Source organism: Pieris napi, chromosome 11, assembly GCF_905475465.1.
Source record: "Pieris napi chromosome 11, ilPieNapi1.2, whole genome shotgun sequence".
Lineage (NCBI taxonomy): Eukaryota > Metazoa > Arthropoda > Insecta > Lepidoptera > Pieridae > Pieris > Pieris napi.
In genome coordinates this window covers 4,834,320-4,853,101 of record NC_062244.1, presented here as the reverse complement: position 1 = coordinate 4,853,101, position 18,782 = coordinate 4,834,320, and the positions used below count along the sequence as shown (strand labels likewise).

Below are 18,782 nucleotides of genomic sequence, written 5' to 3'. Positions count from 1 at the left end.
AATGCTCTGTCTCTTTTTAACACTGCGTGAGCACGATTTGACAGAGAGAGTAGTGAATTTGGCCTTTGTTTAACGTTTGGGTCGAAATTAACTAATTTTCGTATGAAAATTGGCAAAATTCTGACTAGTTACATATATATGTACACATGTATACCGTACATACGACTACCAGCGCACGCGCTTCGATATTTCCGGGATGGGATTTCAAGCAACATTTAATGAGAAACCTTGAAAAGACCTTTAAGTACCAGAGGTCAAAACTTCCCCACTTAGTACTTCCCGAACATCCTTTCCAAACTTTGCGTACAATATCCTCAATCACGGAACATCAATACAATAGCGAGAATGACTTTAGATAAAGCCTATCAAACCGGTTTATAGACCTTCGTAATTAGTCAAGTCGCGGATACAGTGGGCATCGCACGTCCTCAAAGATGAACTAGCGTAACAAATTATTTTTATTAGATTTCATAGTGTTTACGTTCCTGTTTCTCCGGTTGAATAGCCTTGCGATATTTATTTTTATATTTTTCCTTGTGCGCGCACGATGAGATTATTTCTAGTTGTTTTTTTAGGTAAGTTTTTTTATAGCGTCAAATCCTGAGGTATTAGGTATTCGTGAGTTGTTTTAATAGTAATTGTTAGTAATAAACATCGACTTTTTTGAATAACTTAGTTTTTGTAATATTCATATAATCTTATTTGAATATGGACCAACTCTTTATAGGAAATTTATGGAAATAGTGGGAGTTAATCGCACTTATTTAAGGTGGCTTATTTCATGGTAGATTTTGTAATATATACCACAATTTTTTAACAGTCATAGATGTTGGTATATTATTTACGTACAAAATGTACATAATAAACTTTAGGTAATTATTGCTATCTTATAGGGTCAGTTGTAAGGTTACTGCTTACATCAGTGTGGTGTAGCATTCTATATAAATTTGCGTCTTACGGGAATCCCAAAATGCTTTGGTTGCGGTGTAACAAGGTAAATGTAAATGTATGTAGTAAACATACTATGATTGAATTCAATGAATTTGCAATTAAATCTTAATTGGATAGATCTAAATTTCACGGACACATTTGTGAAATAAAAGGCCGACATATACAGTATGTATGTACTGAAAGCTAAACAATAAACACTAGTAAAAAGATTAATAATGAGTTGAATGAATATATCGGGTACTCAAATATAAATATTTTATAACTTTTTTCAGCTTCATTTGCATTATGCGATAAAAACTACACACTTCAAGACATAGAGAATGTATTCGGACCTCCACAAGGTGCTCCTTCCATTGAGCTGCAGCCTCCCTTAGCAGACGCACAAGTCCCAACAAATCTCACAGAAAATGACTTGTCAGATGACTATAGTCCTTCGGTGGCGGATTATGATAAATTTGATTGGATACTTACTAAGGTATGTAGCCTAGCTTAAACACTATGTTATTTTTAGTGCTTTAATGAGCAGATGAGTTTGCTTGGTACTAAAGTTTATGATTGCAAAACCTAAAGGGATTTTGAACTGGGTTAGTTTTAGCTATTATTTACCAATGTTGAGCTATACTATGTTCATACCTAAATATTTGTTTGTATCATGGAATTATACGCCAACTTCCTCTTCTTATTGTCTGTATGTTGTCATATATTCATTATAATTCGAGCCTATTAAGATAATGTACATTTTGATACAGAGGATTGCTGTTACATCAAACGAGAACTTTCTAATTTCTCCCTTGGGGCTGAAATTGGCCTTGGCTATCCTGGTGGAAGCTTCTACAGGAGCAACCCACGCCGAGATCTCCAACGTCCTTGGTTTGGATGTGGACAATGAAGTGGTTAGGAAGAAGTTTTCAGAAATTATAGACTCGCTTCAGGTATGAAATATTTTCGTCAAGAATAGGGCATTTAAAATATTCCTTTTTTCAAAATGCTTACTTACAGAAAGCTAACATATGTAGTAAACTGGTAATTTTTTTTATAGCAATTAAAATAGTTTCGGAAGTAATAATGACCTTGATGGTACCTGGTATGTGCGACTACTGATCGCGGCTAGATTGTTAAAATTTGTTAATCAAGAAAATACATCTTATTTATTAAAGCTCATTATCTAATATATAAAATTCTCGTGTCACAATGTTCATTCCCATACTCTTCCGAAACGGCTCCACTGATTATTATGAATTTTTTATAATCAGTAAGTCTGGGAATCGGCTACTATCTATCTTTCAAACCCCTAACTGATAACCCCAAAAAGTGTTGTTTTAAGTTTTCGATTTTTTTTTGTTTTTATTTTTTTATGATATACATACAACCCCTAATTTTTACCCCTCTACGATCAACCCCTATTTTTTATTATAGTGTAGATAGTTATTTTTATTGAACCAAAAAAGAAATAACATACATGGCAAAACAACGTTTGCCGGGTCAGCATATATTATACATTTTCAGCAGTGTAAGTTACAATCTAATGTTACAAAATATATGAGAATTATCGTGGACATAAAATTTACATTCCCACGAAATTTAAATTTAACATAATAATTACTTATTTAAACATTTGCCTAATGCGGATTAGGTACCTGATATGTGCTTAACAACGCTTTTTGTTTTAAATTGATCAGTCCACTGCCAAATATTTCAAGTTCTAAATAAATAGCGGTTATTCTGTATGCGTGGAGAATTCGAGATTAGTCAAATCGTGATGTGGTTTGACCCTGATTTTGATAAACTTGGTGTCGTAAATAGTTGTTGTCTTTTATAAATAACTTATTTAAAAATAACTCGACTTCATTCGGCTGTACAATTATTTGTAGAATATTTATAGAAGAAAATTTGAAATTAAATAGTTTTTGTTTATTCGTAACCAACACACAATTTTTCTCTCAAATAGTATAGCTATCTATTTATATATCTACTTATATATACCTATGTAGCCAGTATATATATAGTTATTATTTTCTAATGTTTTTCTATTGAAGCATGATGAAATGTGAAATTATTTATTGTATGCGATCTTCGTCAATAAATAGTACTCCTAAATTAAGAGATAAACACACCCTTAGATGAGCTCGTATTTGTCAGTTCTTCTCTGAATCTCTTAATACTCCGGTCGTGTCGGTCATTGAAATATTATGGAATAAAGAGTCCACATGTGCACTACAATATAGGGGATATTGTAGTTGAAAGTAACAATAATCGCCGACCTATCGTAATAGTAAAATATGTCGATTCTCATCATAGCTTACACAATATCTATTTAAAATTTTAATATCTATTTAAAAATCTATTTAATAATATCTATTTAAAAAAACTAAATATAACGTAGGTATTTATTTAATTAAAAAAATATATATTCAGGTAGGAAGAGCGAAGTTTTCCAATTGATCACTTTGTGGAAAGCCTCGATAACATTGACATTGTTATTAAAATATTTGTGAACATTGTTAATTATCCTTTTTCTTTATCAATTATGCATTAACCATGCATTTATTATGCAACTGATAAAAATTGTCGGTTGTAAAGGGTCTTTCAATAGGGACTTCCGAACTTTTACAGTTGATAGCGGCCATCTTGTTGAAGCTACATCTGTCAAATTGGCTGTCATTTATTCAGTCTGTTTTGCCAAATCACCATGGATGGATATAGCGTTCAACAACACGTGCAAATGATAAAATTGTTTTATCAAAATGGGTGTTCTGTTCGGGCAACGATCCGCGCGCTTCGTCCATTTTACGGGCGCCATAATCGTCCTACCGAGAGGACTATTCGCAGTGTGGTGGATAAATTTGAGTCCACTGGTTCAGTAAACGATCAACCAACACCCGTACGTCGACGAAACGCAAGATCTACCGAAAACATCGCCGCTGTCCGTGAGAGCAACAGGAGAATCCGAGGCAGTCGATTTCGCGCCGCTCACAAAAACTCGGCCTTTCACAGACCACAAGTTGGCGAATTTTGCGTCGTGACTTGGGCCTGCACCCGTACAAAATTCAACTGACCCAGGAGCTGAAGGTAAACGACCATAGACAAAGACTTGTGTTCGCTGAATGGGCTCTGGAGCAGTTGGCAACTGACCCTAATTTTCATCGAAAAATCATCTTCAGCGATGAGGCCCATTTTTGGATGAATGGGTACGTGAACAAACAAAATTGTCGAATTTGGGCCGATACAAATCCACATGAGATCCAAGAGCGTCCAATGCATCCCGAAAAAGTCACTGTTTGGTGTGGATTTTGGGCTGGCGGCATCATCGGTCCATATTTCTTTGAAAACGACGTTGGCCAGGCCATCACTGTAAACGGAGAGCGCTATAGGTCGATGATTACCAACTTCTTTTGGCCTGAATTGGATGATATGAACACCAACGACATGTGGTTTCACCAGGACGGCGCTACGTGCCACACAGCTCATGCCACATTGGACATTCTGCATGAGCGGTTCGACGGCATGGTCATCTCACGTGGAGATGATGTGAACTGGCCACCGAGATCGTGCGATTTGACCCCATTAGACTATTTCTTGTGGGGTTTTCTTAAGTCGCAAGTCTATGCGAATAAGCCACAAACCACAGCGGCCCTCAAAGCCAACATAACCCATGCCATCGACCAAATTCAGCCTGATTTATGCACCAGCGTCATGAAAAATTGGACATTTCGGATGCGCGCCACCCAGAGAAGCCGGGGCGGATATTTGAACGATGTTATATTCCACACATAATGGCATCGATAGGCTTTTCAAACGAATAAAAATTGTTGATGATATCTAACACAAATTTTGTTTTATTTAAATTTGAAGATAGGAAGCCCTTAATGAAAGACCCTTTATTAGCCAGATTTTGTATTTTTTATGACTAATGTGTATACATTTATATACAACTTATTTGATGGAGGATTTAATGGAGGAATAAGCGTGAAATTTTTGAATATTATGCGATAGAATATGAACAGCTTTCTGCATATTTCATACTCTTTTGCATAATTTTGATTGGTGATTGAAAGTTCTATATATTAAGTTACAGAACACACAGTCTTCTCTATTACAGATTAGAGTAGTTTATCTATTTCAGACTATTTATTTCAGACAAAGTCTTCAGACTATATTCTAGACCTAGGTAGTCGAATATACGTAGGATCGTCAGTCCATCCTCCACAGCAGTTTGCGGCGATCGCTGAGAACTTTTACAAGACCGAAATCACAAGTCTAGACTTCAGTAAGGCTGATCTAGCCGCCGACAGTATTAATCAGTGGGTGTCCAATATCACTCAAGGAAGGATACCAAATTTAGTTGATGCAGGTACGGATTTTTTTTCTACACGCTTCTTAAAATGCATATATGTTAGTTTATTATTTCCTTAGTATTTCATATTCAGAGACTGTCTTGTGCGTGGTAGACGCACATTTCTGCACAGACTATTTTGGAGCACAAAGTTTATTTACGCCAATCACTACCTACTGTGAAACGCTGTTTCTCGCGTCTTTTTATATGTATCTTTTTACTACTTTAAAATTCTGGAAATGCCGTGCTTGTTTTAATTAGCTTTTAATATCAAAGGCAAAAGTAATAGTCGAAAAAACTTTAAACGTGTTTTGACTGAGAGTATTTTTAGCTATCAAATATTAGTCATGACCCATCAAAAACACGTTTATTTACTTACTCCGTGTTTCCGCGTAAGCTTCACTAAAACTTAATATGTAGTAACAAGGATATCAATAAACAATGAACATTTTCAGAAACCATTTATCAAATGTATTTCCGCGATTTCTAAACAATCGTACTTACAAGGGAATTAGGCAAGTTAATAAATATTCAACTAATACCCTGGTATATTGTGATATTTTATATGATACACCATATAAAACTTGTAGCTCGCCGAAAATTTTAAACTGAATATAATTAAAAAATTACAATACGTGCTATAATTGGTTTTAACAAGCTTCATGTCATTATATACCTATTTATGACCGTTCTAAGTAAAGTAAAGTAAAAAATCATTTAATCATATAGGTAACATAATTTACACTTATGACTCGTCAGTAAAGAAATACATATTAATGCTTCTAATTTTACATTTACTGCCAGTTCTCAAATCAAAGGTGTAGAACGGGAGAGAAGAACTGGCAATAAACTCTCCGCCACTCTTTTTAATCGCCTTTTTTTACACAACGTTTGTAAGGAGCTGCAGCCATTACACCATGTTCCACATGACATATCAAGTTATTAATAATAATAACATAAAAAAATATTACTATTTATCAAAACCCCACGATATATGAATCTTATTTTTAGGTGACCTCCAGGGTGTGGTATCATTAGTCCTGAACACCTTATTCTTCAAAGGAACATGGCGACATCAGTTCAACCCAAACATGACATTTAACCATGACTTCTATATTCAGGCCAATCTCACTAAGCCGACACCCTTCATGCAAACCAAAAACAAATTCTTTTTTACCGACTCCGTTAAGTATAATGCAAAAATCTTACGAATGCCGTATAAGGTGAGCTTAATTTATTTAAAATACTATTTAAACAAAACAAACTAATAAATTAGATATACTAGATATACGTAATAAATACAAGTTTTACGAGAGAAATATAAACTTTTTTAGCATTAAGCCAGTTAATTTCTATGTATTGTATTAACTTATTGACTTAAGTAAAGTATTAATACTTTGATTCTTATGGACAGATTTTAAGTCATTGTAAAATAAATATCTCCTTACAGACTGGAAATTTCGCAATGTACATTATAGTGCCAAACTCCCTTACCGGTCTACCTCATATATTTAATGATATAAGCGGTGTTCGTGCTGAGCTGGCCAGTCTGACTAAGCATTTGGTTGACGTCAAGATACCAAAATTCGAGTTCGAGTACACTTCGCAACTTGATGGACTGCTAAAAGAGGTAATTTTTATTATTATCTGTCTAGCTTTCATCTACAGCGCGCGAAGTTAGCGATATTTAAAAATAATCGATACATTTCAGTCAATTTATATAAAACCATAATTAATTATACACCTCAATCTTCCTCAGGAATCACAAAATTTTTTTTAAAGACGATTCACACCAATTGACCTAGTCCCATGCTAAGCTGGTGAAGCTTGTGTTATGGGTACTAGGCAACGGATATACATACATATTATAGATAGATAGACATATAAATACATATTTAAACACCCAATACCTAAGCACAACACCAAATGCTCATCACATCGATGTCCCTCTCAGCCGGGGATCGAACCCGGGACCCACGGATTCGCAGTCAGGGGTAGGTACTAACCCCACTAGACCAATGAGTCGTCAAATCTATTGATGTACCGTACAAACATTGCATTTTAAAGCTAGGCGCGTTCGTACACATAGACAGAATTCATTTTGTAATAAATGTCTGATGCTCAACTACACGGCCAGACTAAAGTGATCTATCTCTAGACCATAATTCGTGTTAATAAATGCGTATTTGGCTTGAACTTTCTTTCTGTGATTTCCTTCGAAAATAAATCTATCCCACGGGTACTGTATAGTTTACTAGTACTATCTATATATTTCAAACTATAATCTCTCTTTTCCAAAATGTATTTAGATCTATTAGAATTTTTTATCGAAACCATAAATATCACCTGTATACTGTACTAAAAGAAATATTTAACTGTGAGACAGATATTAAACATATTTCTCTCACAGAATATAATTTATATGCTTTTACAATACTGTTAAATACGACTTGTACATATTTTCGTCCTCGTACTAACGTTGTCCTCAAAATTATGATTTATTTTTCACACTTTTCGGTGATTCTAAAAATTAACATTATTTTCCTGTATAGTGATTATTACGCTTACAATACGCGGTTTTCCTTATACGGTATAGCAACGTAATCTGCAAACATATGAACATGAGTGGGTAAAACCCATTTGAGTCAACAGACTATTCTTATCACTTGGCATACATATTTTTATTCTTGACCGGTTGAATAAACGAATGTACTAGTTAGTTTATAACGTCATCGTGATATAGATAATAAAATAAGAAATATATGAATACTGAAGCAAAAATTATAATTTTAATGTTTCGTTACTATCATCCCAAATCTTACACATATAATGTATTGTTTATAATGAATAAACACATTTTTTATCAACGTGCGTAATGGGCATTCTAACTTAGAATCCCGGAAACCAATTGTTTTAGTTTGAGAGGAATGCTGATTTAAACAAAAATGTCACCGTTATTCTCCACAATCTGATACCGATAACCGAACCATTTCGCTTAAAAGAAGGAAATCTGCTACGCTATGGCATATTTCAAAGTCTTTAAGTTACTATAGATAGATCTTCTAAAAGCACGGTCTATAAACTATGATCCCATGTCACTACGAGACATAACATAAAGAAACTTTGGCGTAGGAATAAACACGTCTTCCTAAACGTTTTTGTATTTTCAGTTGGGTGTTAGACAAGCGTTCGAGGACACAGCGTCTTTTCCAGGGTTATCCAGGGGACAGACCCCGGGAAACCGCATGAGAGTCTCAAAGGTGCTGCAGAGGTCTGGTATCGTTAATAACGAGATTGGAAGCGTGGCATATTCGGCGACCGGTTCGTATTTTTAAATTATTTTAAACTGGTAGAAACAGAATCGAGTATAAACTTTGTCGGTTTTTTAAGGTCAAATTCTTTTGATGTAGTTTACACAAGTTATTTGGAAAACTGAGTTTTATGACGGTGGGATTATTCTTAAGGTTAAACATTTGTTAATTAAAGAAGTTTAAAAAGTCTGTGGGAATTTTTTTCTTATTAATAAGTTAGTATGTGTCAATATTAGTATGAAGCTATGTATCGCGTTACAATTTAATACTAATAATATCGCGTTAAATTCTATACCGTTTAATCGCGGTTGAATGTACATATCTTACACAATTAATTTTTTTCACATTTCCCTTTATTTTTGAACAGATTATTTACATATGAATATAATTGAGGGTTACACATCAATATTAAAACGTATAAAATATTTTGTTAAAATAAATCTTGTCACTAAATTCAAAAACAAATTTATAGAATACTAGTGGACCTGACAGACGTTGTCCTGCATGATATTTCAAGCGATTAGTAAAGCAAAGTATGAAAGTACCGACTGCAGCGCCATCTGGCGGGCTGATTTGTGAATCTAAACCATTCCCAGATCCCCTTGAACACACACAAAAAATTTCATCAAAATCGGTCCAGTCGTTTGAGAGAAGTTCAGTGACATACACACTCACAGAAGAATTATATATATAAAGATTAACACATTCATAACGTGACTAAACATGATTTAACCATTTGAGGTGTATAGTATGATGTAATATGAATCCGGTTAATCTTTTACAGAAATAACATTAGAGAATAAGTTTGGTGAGGACGAGCCCAAAGCAATACTGGTTGCCAACAAACCATTCATGTTCTTCATTCAAGATGAGAAAACCCGACAACTGCTCTTTACTGGACGTGTATCCGACCCCTCGCTTTTTGACGGTGCTTTTAAACTCCCATAGATAATAAATAAGTTTTAAACATTACCATATTTTATTTTTATTTTAAATCCGATTTTCTAAATTCATAAATTACTTAAGTAAAAAAGTGCTGAGAAGTATTGAGGAACTAAATTGAACTGACTGGATTCGATTTCAAAAATAGACAATACAGGTAATTAATTATACTAACTTTAGTAAAATAGATCCTATATAGCTAGGACAAAACAACGCAGACTTCTTTATAATCTGTAGACAAACAAGGGCCCCTTTTCCAGGTGAATCTATAACTCTGTAGGAGTGAGTGACTTTTTAGAGGGTAGGGATATACGACTGTAAATATTGACCATATGTTATAGGTTTTAGCAAAGCACGTAAGACGAAAATCAAACCACATTCAAGAGCCCCTTGGAGTTAAATTTTACCAGGGAAAATAATGTAACAACTGTTTGAATAGGAATCTGAAAAAAAAACATGCAATTTCCAGCACCAGTGACGTAAGAGTAATCTTAATCTTAAACCGGTCATGTCAAGTTTTGAAACGGCTCTTAATTCTCATTCGTTCACATTTCACGTTGATCAAGGTTTTCATTTGTTTACATTTATCACTTTAATAGCGAGAGTGGTGTAAAATGCACGTGTTATTTTAAAAATCGAGTGGTTTTTACATAAACAACAAAATGGTGGTTTTATTTTTTATTGGTAAGACTATTCTTTGCAATATAATAATGCATTTCTCGAAATATGATGCTTACAATTAAGTTTGACCTTCTAGCCTGTATGTTTTTACTAAAGCAACTAAGATGCTAAACAGGTTTCGTCGTTCGTCCAAAACATATTTTTTGTTCTTTGTATTAAAATATTAAGGTAAAGAAGTCAAAAAACTCTTAAAGATTTCTTATGAATTGAAATTCATGCCTTGATCATTAAATTAATCAAATAGTAGCATAGATTTAAAATATCTAAGTATAATAATAGTAAAAATGTCTTAATTGCATTTAAAACCACATACTACATTTATATGTGAAATATATAAGTTAATATGCTATTTGTTTAGTAAAAATATATGCAATAAAGATTGGAGTACATGCATGTATCGTATTATGTAGGCATTCCCCATCTTAACATTCCCCTCTCGCATGCCTTCTTCCAATAAATTGATATGTCACCATGCTATTATTTAAGGCCAACCTTCTTCCTGAGATATGTGAGCAAACACACAGCCGTAATTTTATCCCATTTCTTCGGCATTCTGTTGAAATGTCCTGTCCAATTCCATCTCAGCTTCTTTGTATATCTCGCGTCTTTAACTTAATAATTTGTATTTATAATAGACACTTACAAAACCGACTATTGACCTTTAGTCAGGTCAACTTGTTGTCTATTAGGTAAACTCCCCGTTCGTGCAGCGGTCGTGAGAGCACTGCCAGTATTGAACGTCTTAACAGCTCATTAGTTCCGTGGACTACAACTTTTCATCATATACTTAAGACTTATTTTCTTCACACATTATTTAGTCTATGATTATTTCTTTTTTTGTATCCATGTAGCAGAATACATAAATCGCATTTTTTTATAGATATACACCTAACTATTATAAGGTAATTCGAATAAAATAAATACAATTTATATGAACTGGTTTAGCAGGAAAACATGTTCAAGGAGAGGTAATTTACACCCGGATTAATTAATGTTCATCACAAATCAGTTTTATTAATAGTTATATATGGCCAATGTAACTTATTAGCTACAAGTAACACAATGATTATTAGAAGGTACGGCACCATTAAGGACCAGTTCCTAAATAAAAGCCTTTTTTTCTCTTCAGTAAAATAGTGTCGTATGTGGAACCAAATAATAAATTGTCTCTTGAATTTTCCGTAGGAAATTTAGGACAAATTCACACAAATGACATCACTTTACTCTAGAATTTTACTCGAAGGTATTTTAGACGTTTATTTGAGTGTTAAATAATGTATATTGCCATTTTTCGAAAATTGTTTTTTTAACTCAAAGGAATTTATGTTGTTTTTATAGCTTTATTTGCGGTGAACATCGCCACTTTAGACTGTCTCGATGGAGCAGCATCAGATCTTTCTCGACTGAATTTCTTCGACATAGATTTACTCAGATATACGGCAGAAGACCGGCCTGGTAATGTCATGATATCACCAGCCAGTATTAAGTCTACGCTAGCAATGATCCTTGAAGGGTCTGCTGGAACAACGGAGGATGAAATCAGAAGTGCCTTACGTTTATCACCATATAAAGATGAATTTCGTGAACAGCTGAACACGTATCTTAATTTATTACATGTAAGTATTTTTTTGAATAGATTCAGACATCTATTGCGCAGACGCACACTATGTTAAGAAGTAATTGTATTTTATTAATTTACCTTTGCTTCAAGCTTCGAACCTGAAAGCTCGTACATAGAGTTAAAAATCAATTCTACACGTACGTAAACAAATAGGCAAAAAATTGTATGACTTCCTTTAAACAAAATCGTATATTTATTAAGTAATATTTTTTTATTAATTTAAACCAGATGGTCGTAATAATTTTTAATTGCATTGCATTTATTTCCCGCAATAGTTTATCTCTCTGTAATACTTATTATATGACGAGTTACAATACATAGGGTTAATAACATCGTCGGAAGCAGATTTATGTTGTGTTTTATGTCTCGGTAATAATGATAAAAGCTTTAAAAAAATGTACGTGCCATGTAGTTATTATGTTTACTTTTTCTCTTTTTTAATTTAGGTCAAATTTGAATATCTTTTGTAGTAATCTTACTGTTCTTGTTTCTAATAGAAAAGCTTATAGACAGAAGGTAATACATGTTTGGTCTCATTTCAACATAAAAGTCTGGTCATTTGCAATACCTTTTCGAAAATTTTTGCTGATACAGTACCTAATCGTGCAAATTATGAAGTTATAGGCCCCATGAGATTAGCTATCACTCCTAATTGCTCCTACTTTTAATTGCATACAAACCTTTTTCAATAAATTAAACGTACGTAATACGTAATTTTATATTACGCCTATAAGTCCATACCTAGTGCAGATTCTTTATCACAATTTTTCACTAGATATTATTAAAATAAAAGCATTATACCACCGTTTTACTCAATTGGGAGGCTATTATCTCAGAATTTGAAGGGTTCTTCTTACTTTGAATGTGTCACAGGAAATCGTCTGCTATTGCACTTGACTTAGGGTCTGTTTCACAATGTATGGATAAAGTGCCAAATAGCTATGCAACACATAAATTATTTAGAAGATAAATTGTGCTATTTGACATTCATCGGACTCATAACTTATGATGGACTTTATGTGACGAATAGCGCTATCTGACAGTCGTGAAACGCAACAATAGTGTTTATCCTACCAATAAGTCATAAATAGCTAATTTGGAACTTATGTAGAACTTATCCGTACATTGTGAAACAGACCCTTAATATATAATATTTTTTCAGGTAAATACTCGAGGTGTCAGTATAGAAAACGCAAATGGCGTCTTTGTCTCCAACAAACTGAAACTCAACAAAGATTATGTGTTGATGATACAAAAAGTCTACCAGTCAGAACTTCGCCAACTTGATTTTGCTTATACAAATAACGTGTCTGAAGTTATCAACAAGTGGGTGTTTGAAAAAACCAAGGGTTTGATTCCTGGAATAGTTGAGCCTGGTAAGATACAGTTCTGTGGCTATTCGATTCAATTTAGTTTCTTTTGTAGAAACCAGAATATAAAGAAACTTGATCGTATCTATTAAAGACTTTAGCGTAAATTTATATTCCGACTTACCTTGCCTTTGGCCGCGAGTAGTTTACTTATACTCTGGTTAGTAAAATGTTCGGTTTTTTACGCTTGAATAAGCCTAATAAGTATTAAATTTTTAATGAAGAACCTAGACTTTTCTCGTTTAAGAGTGTTGAAGAAGTTTAAGTACTGAGTTAGTAGGTCTATTAAAATAACTGAAAGTTCTAGCTATAATTAAAATTAAAGCGATGACCACATTTCTTTAAAGTCATCGCGTTATCCAGTAAATGCATGATTTTGTACACGAAACAGTAAAATATTTTTTCAAAATAATTACGTTCGTAAAAACAATCACACGGTCTTCGGGAATATGTATTAATATGTAAGCAATAGATTTATATAAATATTATAAATAAAAATTCATTTACATGAAAAACTAAACCACAATTAGTTAATTTCTTTACATTTCCTATACGGCACATTTACGTACGTATAAACGTACTTTTTCCCTAGCCGTTTTATGTTTTCTCCTTACATGTGTTACTGTTAAAATAAAGAAACGAATATCATTTAACAATTTCAAGCTAACAATCGGTTTTTGAATAATACGCCTATTTCAGCAAACATAAGTCCAAAAGCAGAGATGATTTTGGCAAATGCTCTATACTTCAAGGGCTCATGGGCGATTGCTTTTAATCCTCGATACACCAGGCCCGGCTGCTTCAATTACAGAGGCGCGTGCACGAATGTTGCAATGATGGAGTTGCATGCTGAACTTAATTGTGCATATGTGGAGAACCTTAGGGCACACGCTGTGGAGTTACTATACGAGGTAAATGAGAATAAATCTTAGTTGCAAAGAAATTGTTATTAGTACGCTACAATTTTTCACACTTCAGAAAATTTTAGCCTTTATCCTTTGAAGAAAAGATCATGCCAAGAGAGCTTGGAATGGATGAACTATGTGCTTCTTCAGATAATATATGGTATGGTATGGTTTGTGGACTCGTTTTCCGCACTTAGACGCACACTAGGTCCGTTGTACGTGAGTCCTGGCTAACTAAGCCAGCCTAACTCCTTCCAAAAGCACAGAAGCTTCCTGGGAACTTCGCAGGCCTCACTGTTCCGAGGATTTCTGTACGTTGTTTAGCCATAGCCTCGCATTCCAGGATTACGTGGGTGACTGATTCCTCTGCGTTGAAACACCCTCTGCACATGGGGCTGTCTGTCGCGCCTAGGACATAAAGGTGTTTATTAAGGAGACAATGGCCCGTAATTGTCCCTATCATTGTTTTGAGGATATTGCTGGTTTAAAAGTTGCTTTGTCAATCTTGTGTTAGACTGGCAGAACCATTTTGGATTGCCTGCAGTCCACACTTGATGACCAACGTTGGTTCTGGAGTTCCTCAGATCTCTGGCGAATCCATGTTTGCACTTGCGAGAAGGGCAAGGGTAGGAGCGGATACGGGCCACTCAGATAATATATAAATAAGTACTTTTATTTTTAGGGTGGTGATTACTCTATGATCCTCCTAGTACCGCGGGATCGTGACGGTATTTCGCAGCTAATTCGAGATCTTCCATACATGAGTTTGCCTCAAATCACTCCACTCATGGAACCTACAGACGTGAGACTGATAATGCCAAAGTTTACTGTTGATTATTCCGAAAATATGGCGCTGCCTTTGAGAAATGTTAGTATTTCATCTTTTTATTTAGTCCTTAAACCTTACACGTACCTTACTTACTACGTAAGAGATTAAGCTTTATAGAAAAGTAAGTATTCATAAATACAGGTAATAACTAAAATTTGTAGTTGGAAGTGTAATACAGTATTTTTATTGTATGAAATAAATTTAGTTAAAAAAAATCATCGTAATTGTCTTGTATTTTAGAAACGATAGATTGTAATACTTTAATAAGTAAATAAAGTCAAAATTGGTTAATCTTGTTACTATTCAATTAAAAATAGATATTAAATTACAAAATAATCTAATATATAAAATTCTCGTGTCACAGTTTTCGTTGCCATACTCCTCCGAAACGGCTTGACCGATTTTGATGAAATTTTTTGTGCTTATCCGGTATCTATGAGAATCGGCCAACATCTATTTTTCATCCCCCTAAATGTTAGGGGTAGTCCACCCCTAAATTTATTTTTTTATTTTTTAGACAAAAATTTTAATTTCTATTTTTTTATGATACAACATTAAAAAATACATACAACCCCTAATTTTCATCCCTCTACGATCAACCCCTATTTTTATTATAAATGATATACATGGCAAAACGACGTTTGCCGGATCAGCTAGTAATTTATAATAATGCTTATATAGATGCGGATTGAATCCTTATTTACCAAGAACGCTAATCTATCCGGCATTTATGAAGGCGCTTCTTCACAAGTTGACAACATCATTCACAAAGTCCACATGTCCGTCGATGAGAAGGGTACAACTGCTGCAGCAGCATCAGGGGCTATGGTGATACCATTAATTGGAGCTGAACTTCTGCTCAAAGTGGATAGGCCTTTTGTATTCTTTATAAAGAGTAATAAAATGGGTCTAGTCCTGTTTGAAGGGAAGATCGAACAGCCTAATATTATTGAAAACGTTTTGGTTGGTAAGTAGTGTTTAAAGAATTTGAATTCAATACTTTATTTATACGATTGATCGACGTAAATTAAGGTAATGCAAATGTTTCAATGCAAAACGTGGCTGTTTCTTGCACGACAAAAGTAAAATTGTAATGAACGGTAACTACTAAAAATAATAATAAAAACTTCTTGGTGATACATAGATTGCAAAATTTTAGCTTAGTCTACTGGTTTGGTTTTAGATGAGATATAGTTTGAATACAGAGCAGTGTTGGCCTTGTGGCTTCAGCGTGCGACTCTCTTACCTGATGTCATAGGTTCGATCCCCGGCTGTGCACCAATGGACTTTCTTTCTATGTGAGCATCGTGAGGAAACCGACATGTCTTAGACCCAAAAAGTCGACGGCGTGTGTCAGGCACTGGAGGCTGATCACCTACTTGCTAATTAGATTGACAAATGATCATGAAACAGATTCAGAAATCTGAGGCCAAGACCTAAAGAGGTTGTAGCGCCACTGATTTATTTTATAGTTTGAATACTTTGTGATCGCGCTACAGCAAATCAGTATCCTTGTTTACAAAGAATTTAGATACTTCATATATCTAAATTCCTAAGATAACTTTCTTAAAATCAGCTATTTTATCGTGTAAGCAAATTGAGTAACAAATCAATTAACTACCTTTTTGACCATCTGTTCAAAACACAACAAATATTTCTGTCAACTAGTATTTCTTTCTTAATGTTTGTGATTTTGTCGATTTGTCACATGCGATAAACCTCTGTATGCTTTCAAACTCAAACTATTTTTTATATTAATTATTGCCCTGTTATACGCGCGCATTATCAACTACGAGGTATACAAAAACTTTCTTTTTTTTCAGAACCCTCAAAGAATATACAGAATAACCAGAACAGAAGATATCCCAATCCTTACTTCTAAGAATTGTAACAATAGTGTTTCCTATTAAATAATATACCTTTACAAATGTTGTTAAATTTATTAGTCGATTGAAGATTTGAACCCAGCGCCGATCTGGCGTTACTTTGAAATACTATCCTAATTAAAACTGGAATTTAAGTGGGAAATGAGGTTCATACCGAGATGCATCTTAACGGTATGAGCTTCTTAAGACAGGTTAATTAAATATTAATCAGTTATAGATAAAGTATCCAATTCAGTACAGTAATATTTTGTAGTAGATTTTTGAGAGATATGTTATGTGTTTTTTTGTTGCTGCAATATTTTTATTTAAATCGAAATCTATAGAACTAAGTTTTGATTAGTGCCAATAAACTAAAAATTTCACTAATGACTGACATTTTTATTTCGCGTTCCCTCGTTCATAGCTGTCATTATCAATTAAAAATTACGTATTTTTTTATTAAATTTAATTCATTTAGGGATATTCAGTGTCTATTTAAATCAAATGTTTTAGGTCATTCTGAGTCGCAATTAATTATCTTTTGTCTCCACTGACAACTGTATACGTCTCTGACATAACAGCGATTTCACCGTACCCGCCATGTGCAGTATTAACTTTTCAAGCACAACCTCCAAAGGCGGGAAATTTTATTATAATTTGGGGCTAAATTGGGAAACGAACCTCAAGCATAACGCAGCGTAATAATGTATAGAAAATACTTAAATGTCTTATTAATTTTCATAATAGATAACCACTTTCTATTGACCATTAATAATAAATTATCGACGACACCGAAATAAGCTGGTTTCCATTTATTGGGACACATATTGGCAAAATAAACGCGTCTCAGTCATATTTAAACTACTATTTATTCAAAATCTGATTTTTTTAAATCAAAAGATGCCGCCAAATTACCGGTCAACAAGTTATGACTGACGGCCAAAATTAATAATGTATCCTCAATCTATGATTATAACCAATCTTGGACTGATTCATATCTAAAGACCGATCTCCAATCTGCATGCCAATAAACATTTCTGCTATCCGATTGTTTATTTGACAAAAGATTGACAGCAATCTTTTGCGTGATCCTTCCCTCTCGACCGCGTTTCGTTCAATGCAATATGTTGTGTTCGAGCATACCAAAAGTTTGCTGTTTTTGGAACGAAATAAAATAAGTAAGACTTAGGGTCTGTTTCACAATGTATGGATAAAGTAGCGAATTAGACCAGTGCAGATAGCCTTTAAAATAAATAAAAAGGGAAAAAAATCACAGTAGGATGAAACCCATTAGAAAAAGAGGGGAATATGATCAAAATGAAAGGAAAAATAAATTACGGTCGATCTGAGGTCGGGAAGGGGTGGGGGGGGAGTTTTAAGGGTAAAAAACGGTTTATCTCGATTTCCGGCAAAACTAAAAGTCCTATCGAAGAAAGTTAAATGGCAAAGTTTGAGGTAATAAAAAGATCTAGAACTTTTGTATTCACACATTTTTCACATAACCTCAAAATTTATGTGAAAAATTCAAAAAACCAAGTTTTTGGTTTTTTATTTTTATCTTTAACAAAAATATATTTTTTTTGACGAAATTTGGTGAAAACTTACCTTTCTATGCCCCAAATACACTGTAATTTATTTGATTAAAAATATTTATTTGTTCACCTTATTTTGAATTAATATCGAAAAAACATCCTAATTTTCAATCGAAAATTCTGACGTCAAAATTTCAGCTTTTTTCAAAAAGTTGGTGTGCTTTCAGTTCGTTGAAATCTCTACTTTCCTATGGTAAAAAAATATATATATATTACCATAGTAAATCTTCTCATAAAACGCAAAAAATCGTATGCAGTAACGCCCAGACCCGTCATCCCCTTCCCTACTTCTCTATGAATCTTCTTTAAATTATAATCAGATGCCTATTTATTACTATTTTAAGATAACTTATATATACCTGAGTGACCTAAAAAAAAATTT

The 18,782-nt window shown here is 33.8% G+C and overlaps 1 protein-coding gene across 1 annotated transcript; it reads left to right on the top strand.

Annotated features, from left to right (window-relative positions):
* Window positions 1-380: 380 nt before the first annotated feature.
* LOC125054070 lies at window positions 381-17,195 on the top strand. The gene is made up of 14 exons (XM_047655746.1): window positions 381-575; window positions 1,224-1,426; window positions 1,701-1,883; window positions 5,089-5,302; window positions 6,296-6,507; window positions 6,735-6,914; window positions 8,455-8,605; window positions 9,380-9,541; window positions 11,557-11,834; window positions 13,002-13,215; window positions 13,909-14,120; window positions 14,797-14,982; window positions 15,625-15,910; window positions 16,767-17,195. The coding sequence occupies exons 1-14, from the start codon at window positions 548-550 to the stop codon at window positions 16,823-16,825; spliced, it is 2,568 nt and encodes an 855-aa protein (XP_047511702.1). The 5' UTR covers window positions 381-547; the 3' UTR covers window positions 16,826-17,195.
* Window positions 17,196-18,782: the final 1,587 nt, after the last annotated feature.

Excerpts from the sequence above, each read along its gene's own strand:
- LOC125054070 (XM_047655746.1), top strand. The coding sequence starts at position 548 with ATGAGATTATTTCTAGTTGTTTTTTTAG. Across the intron at positions 1,427-1,700 it reads TTGATTGGATACTTACTAAG|AGGATTGCTGTTACATCAAA; the intron begins GTATGTAGCCTA and ends ATTTTGATACAG. Across the intron at positions 13,216-13,908 it reads TCCTGGAATAGTTGAGCCTG|CAAACATAAGTCCAAAAGCA; the intron begins GTAAGATACAGT and ends CGCCTATTTCAG.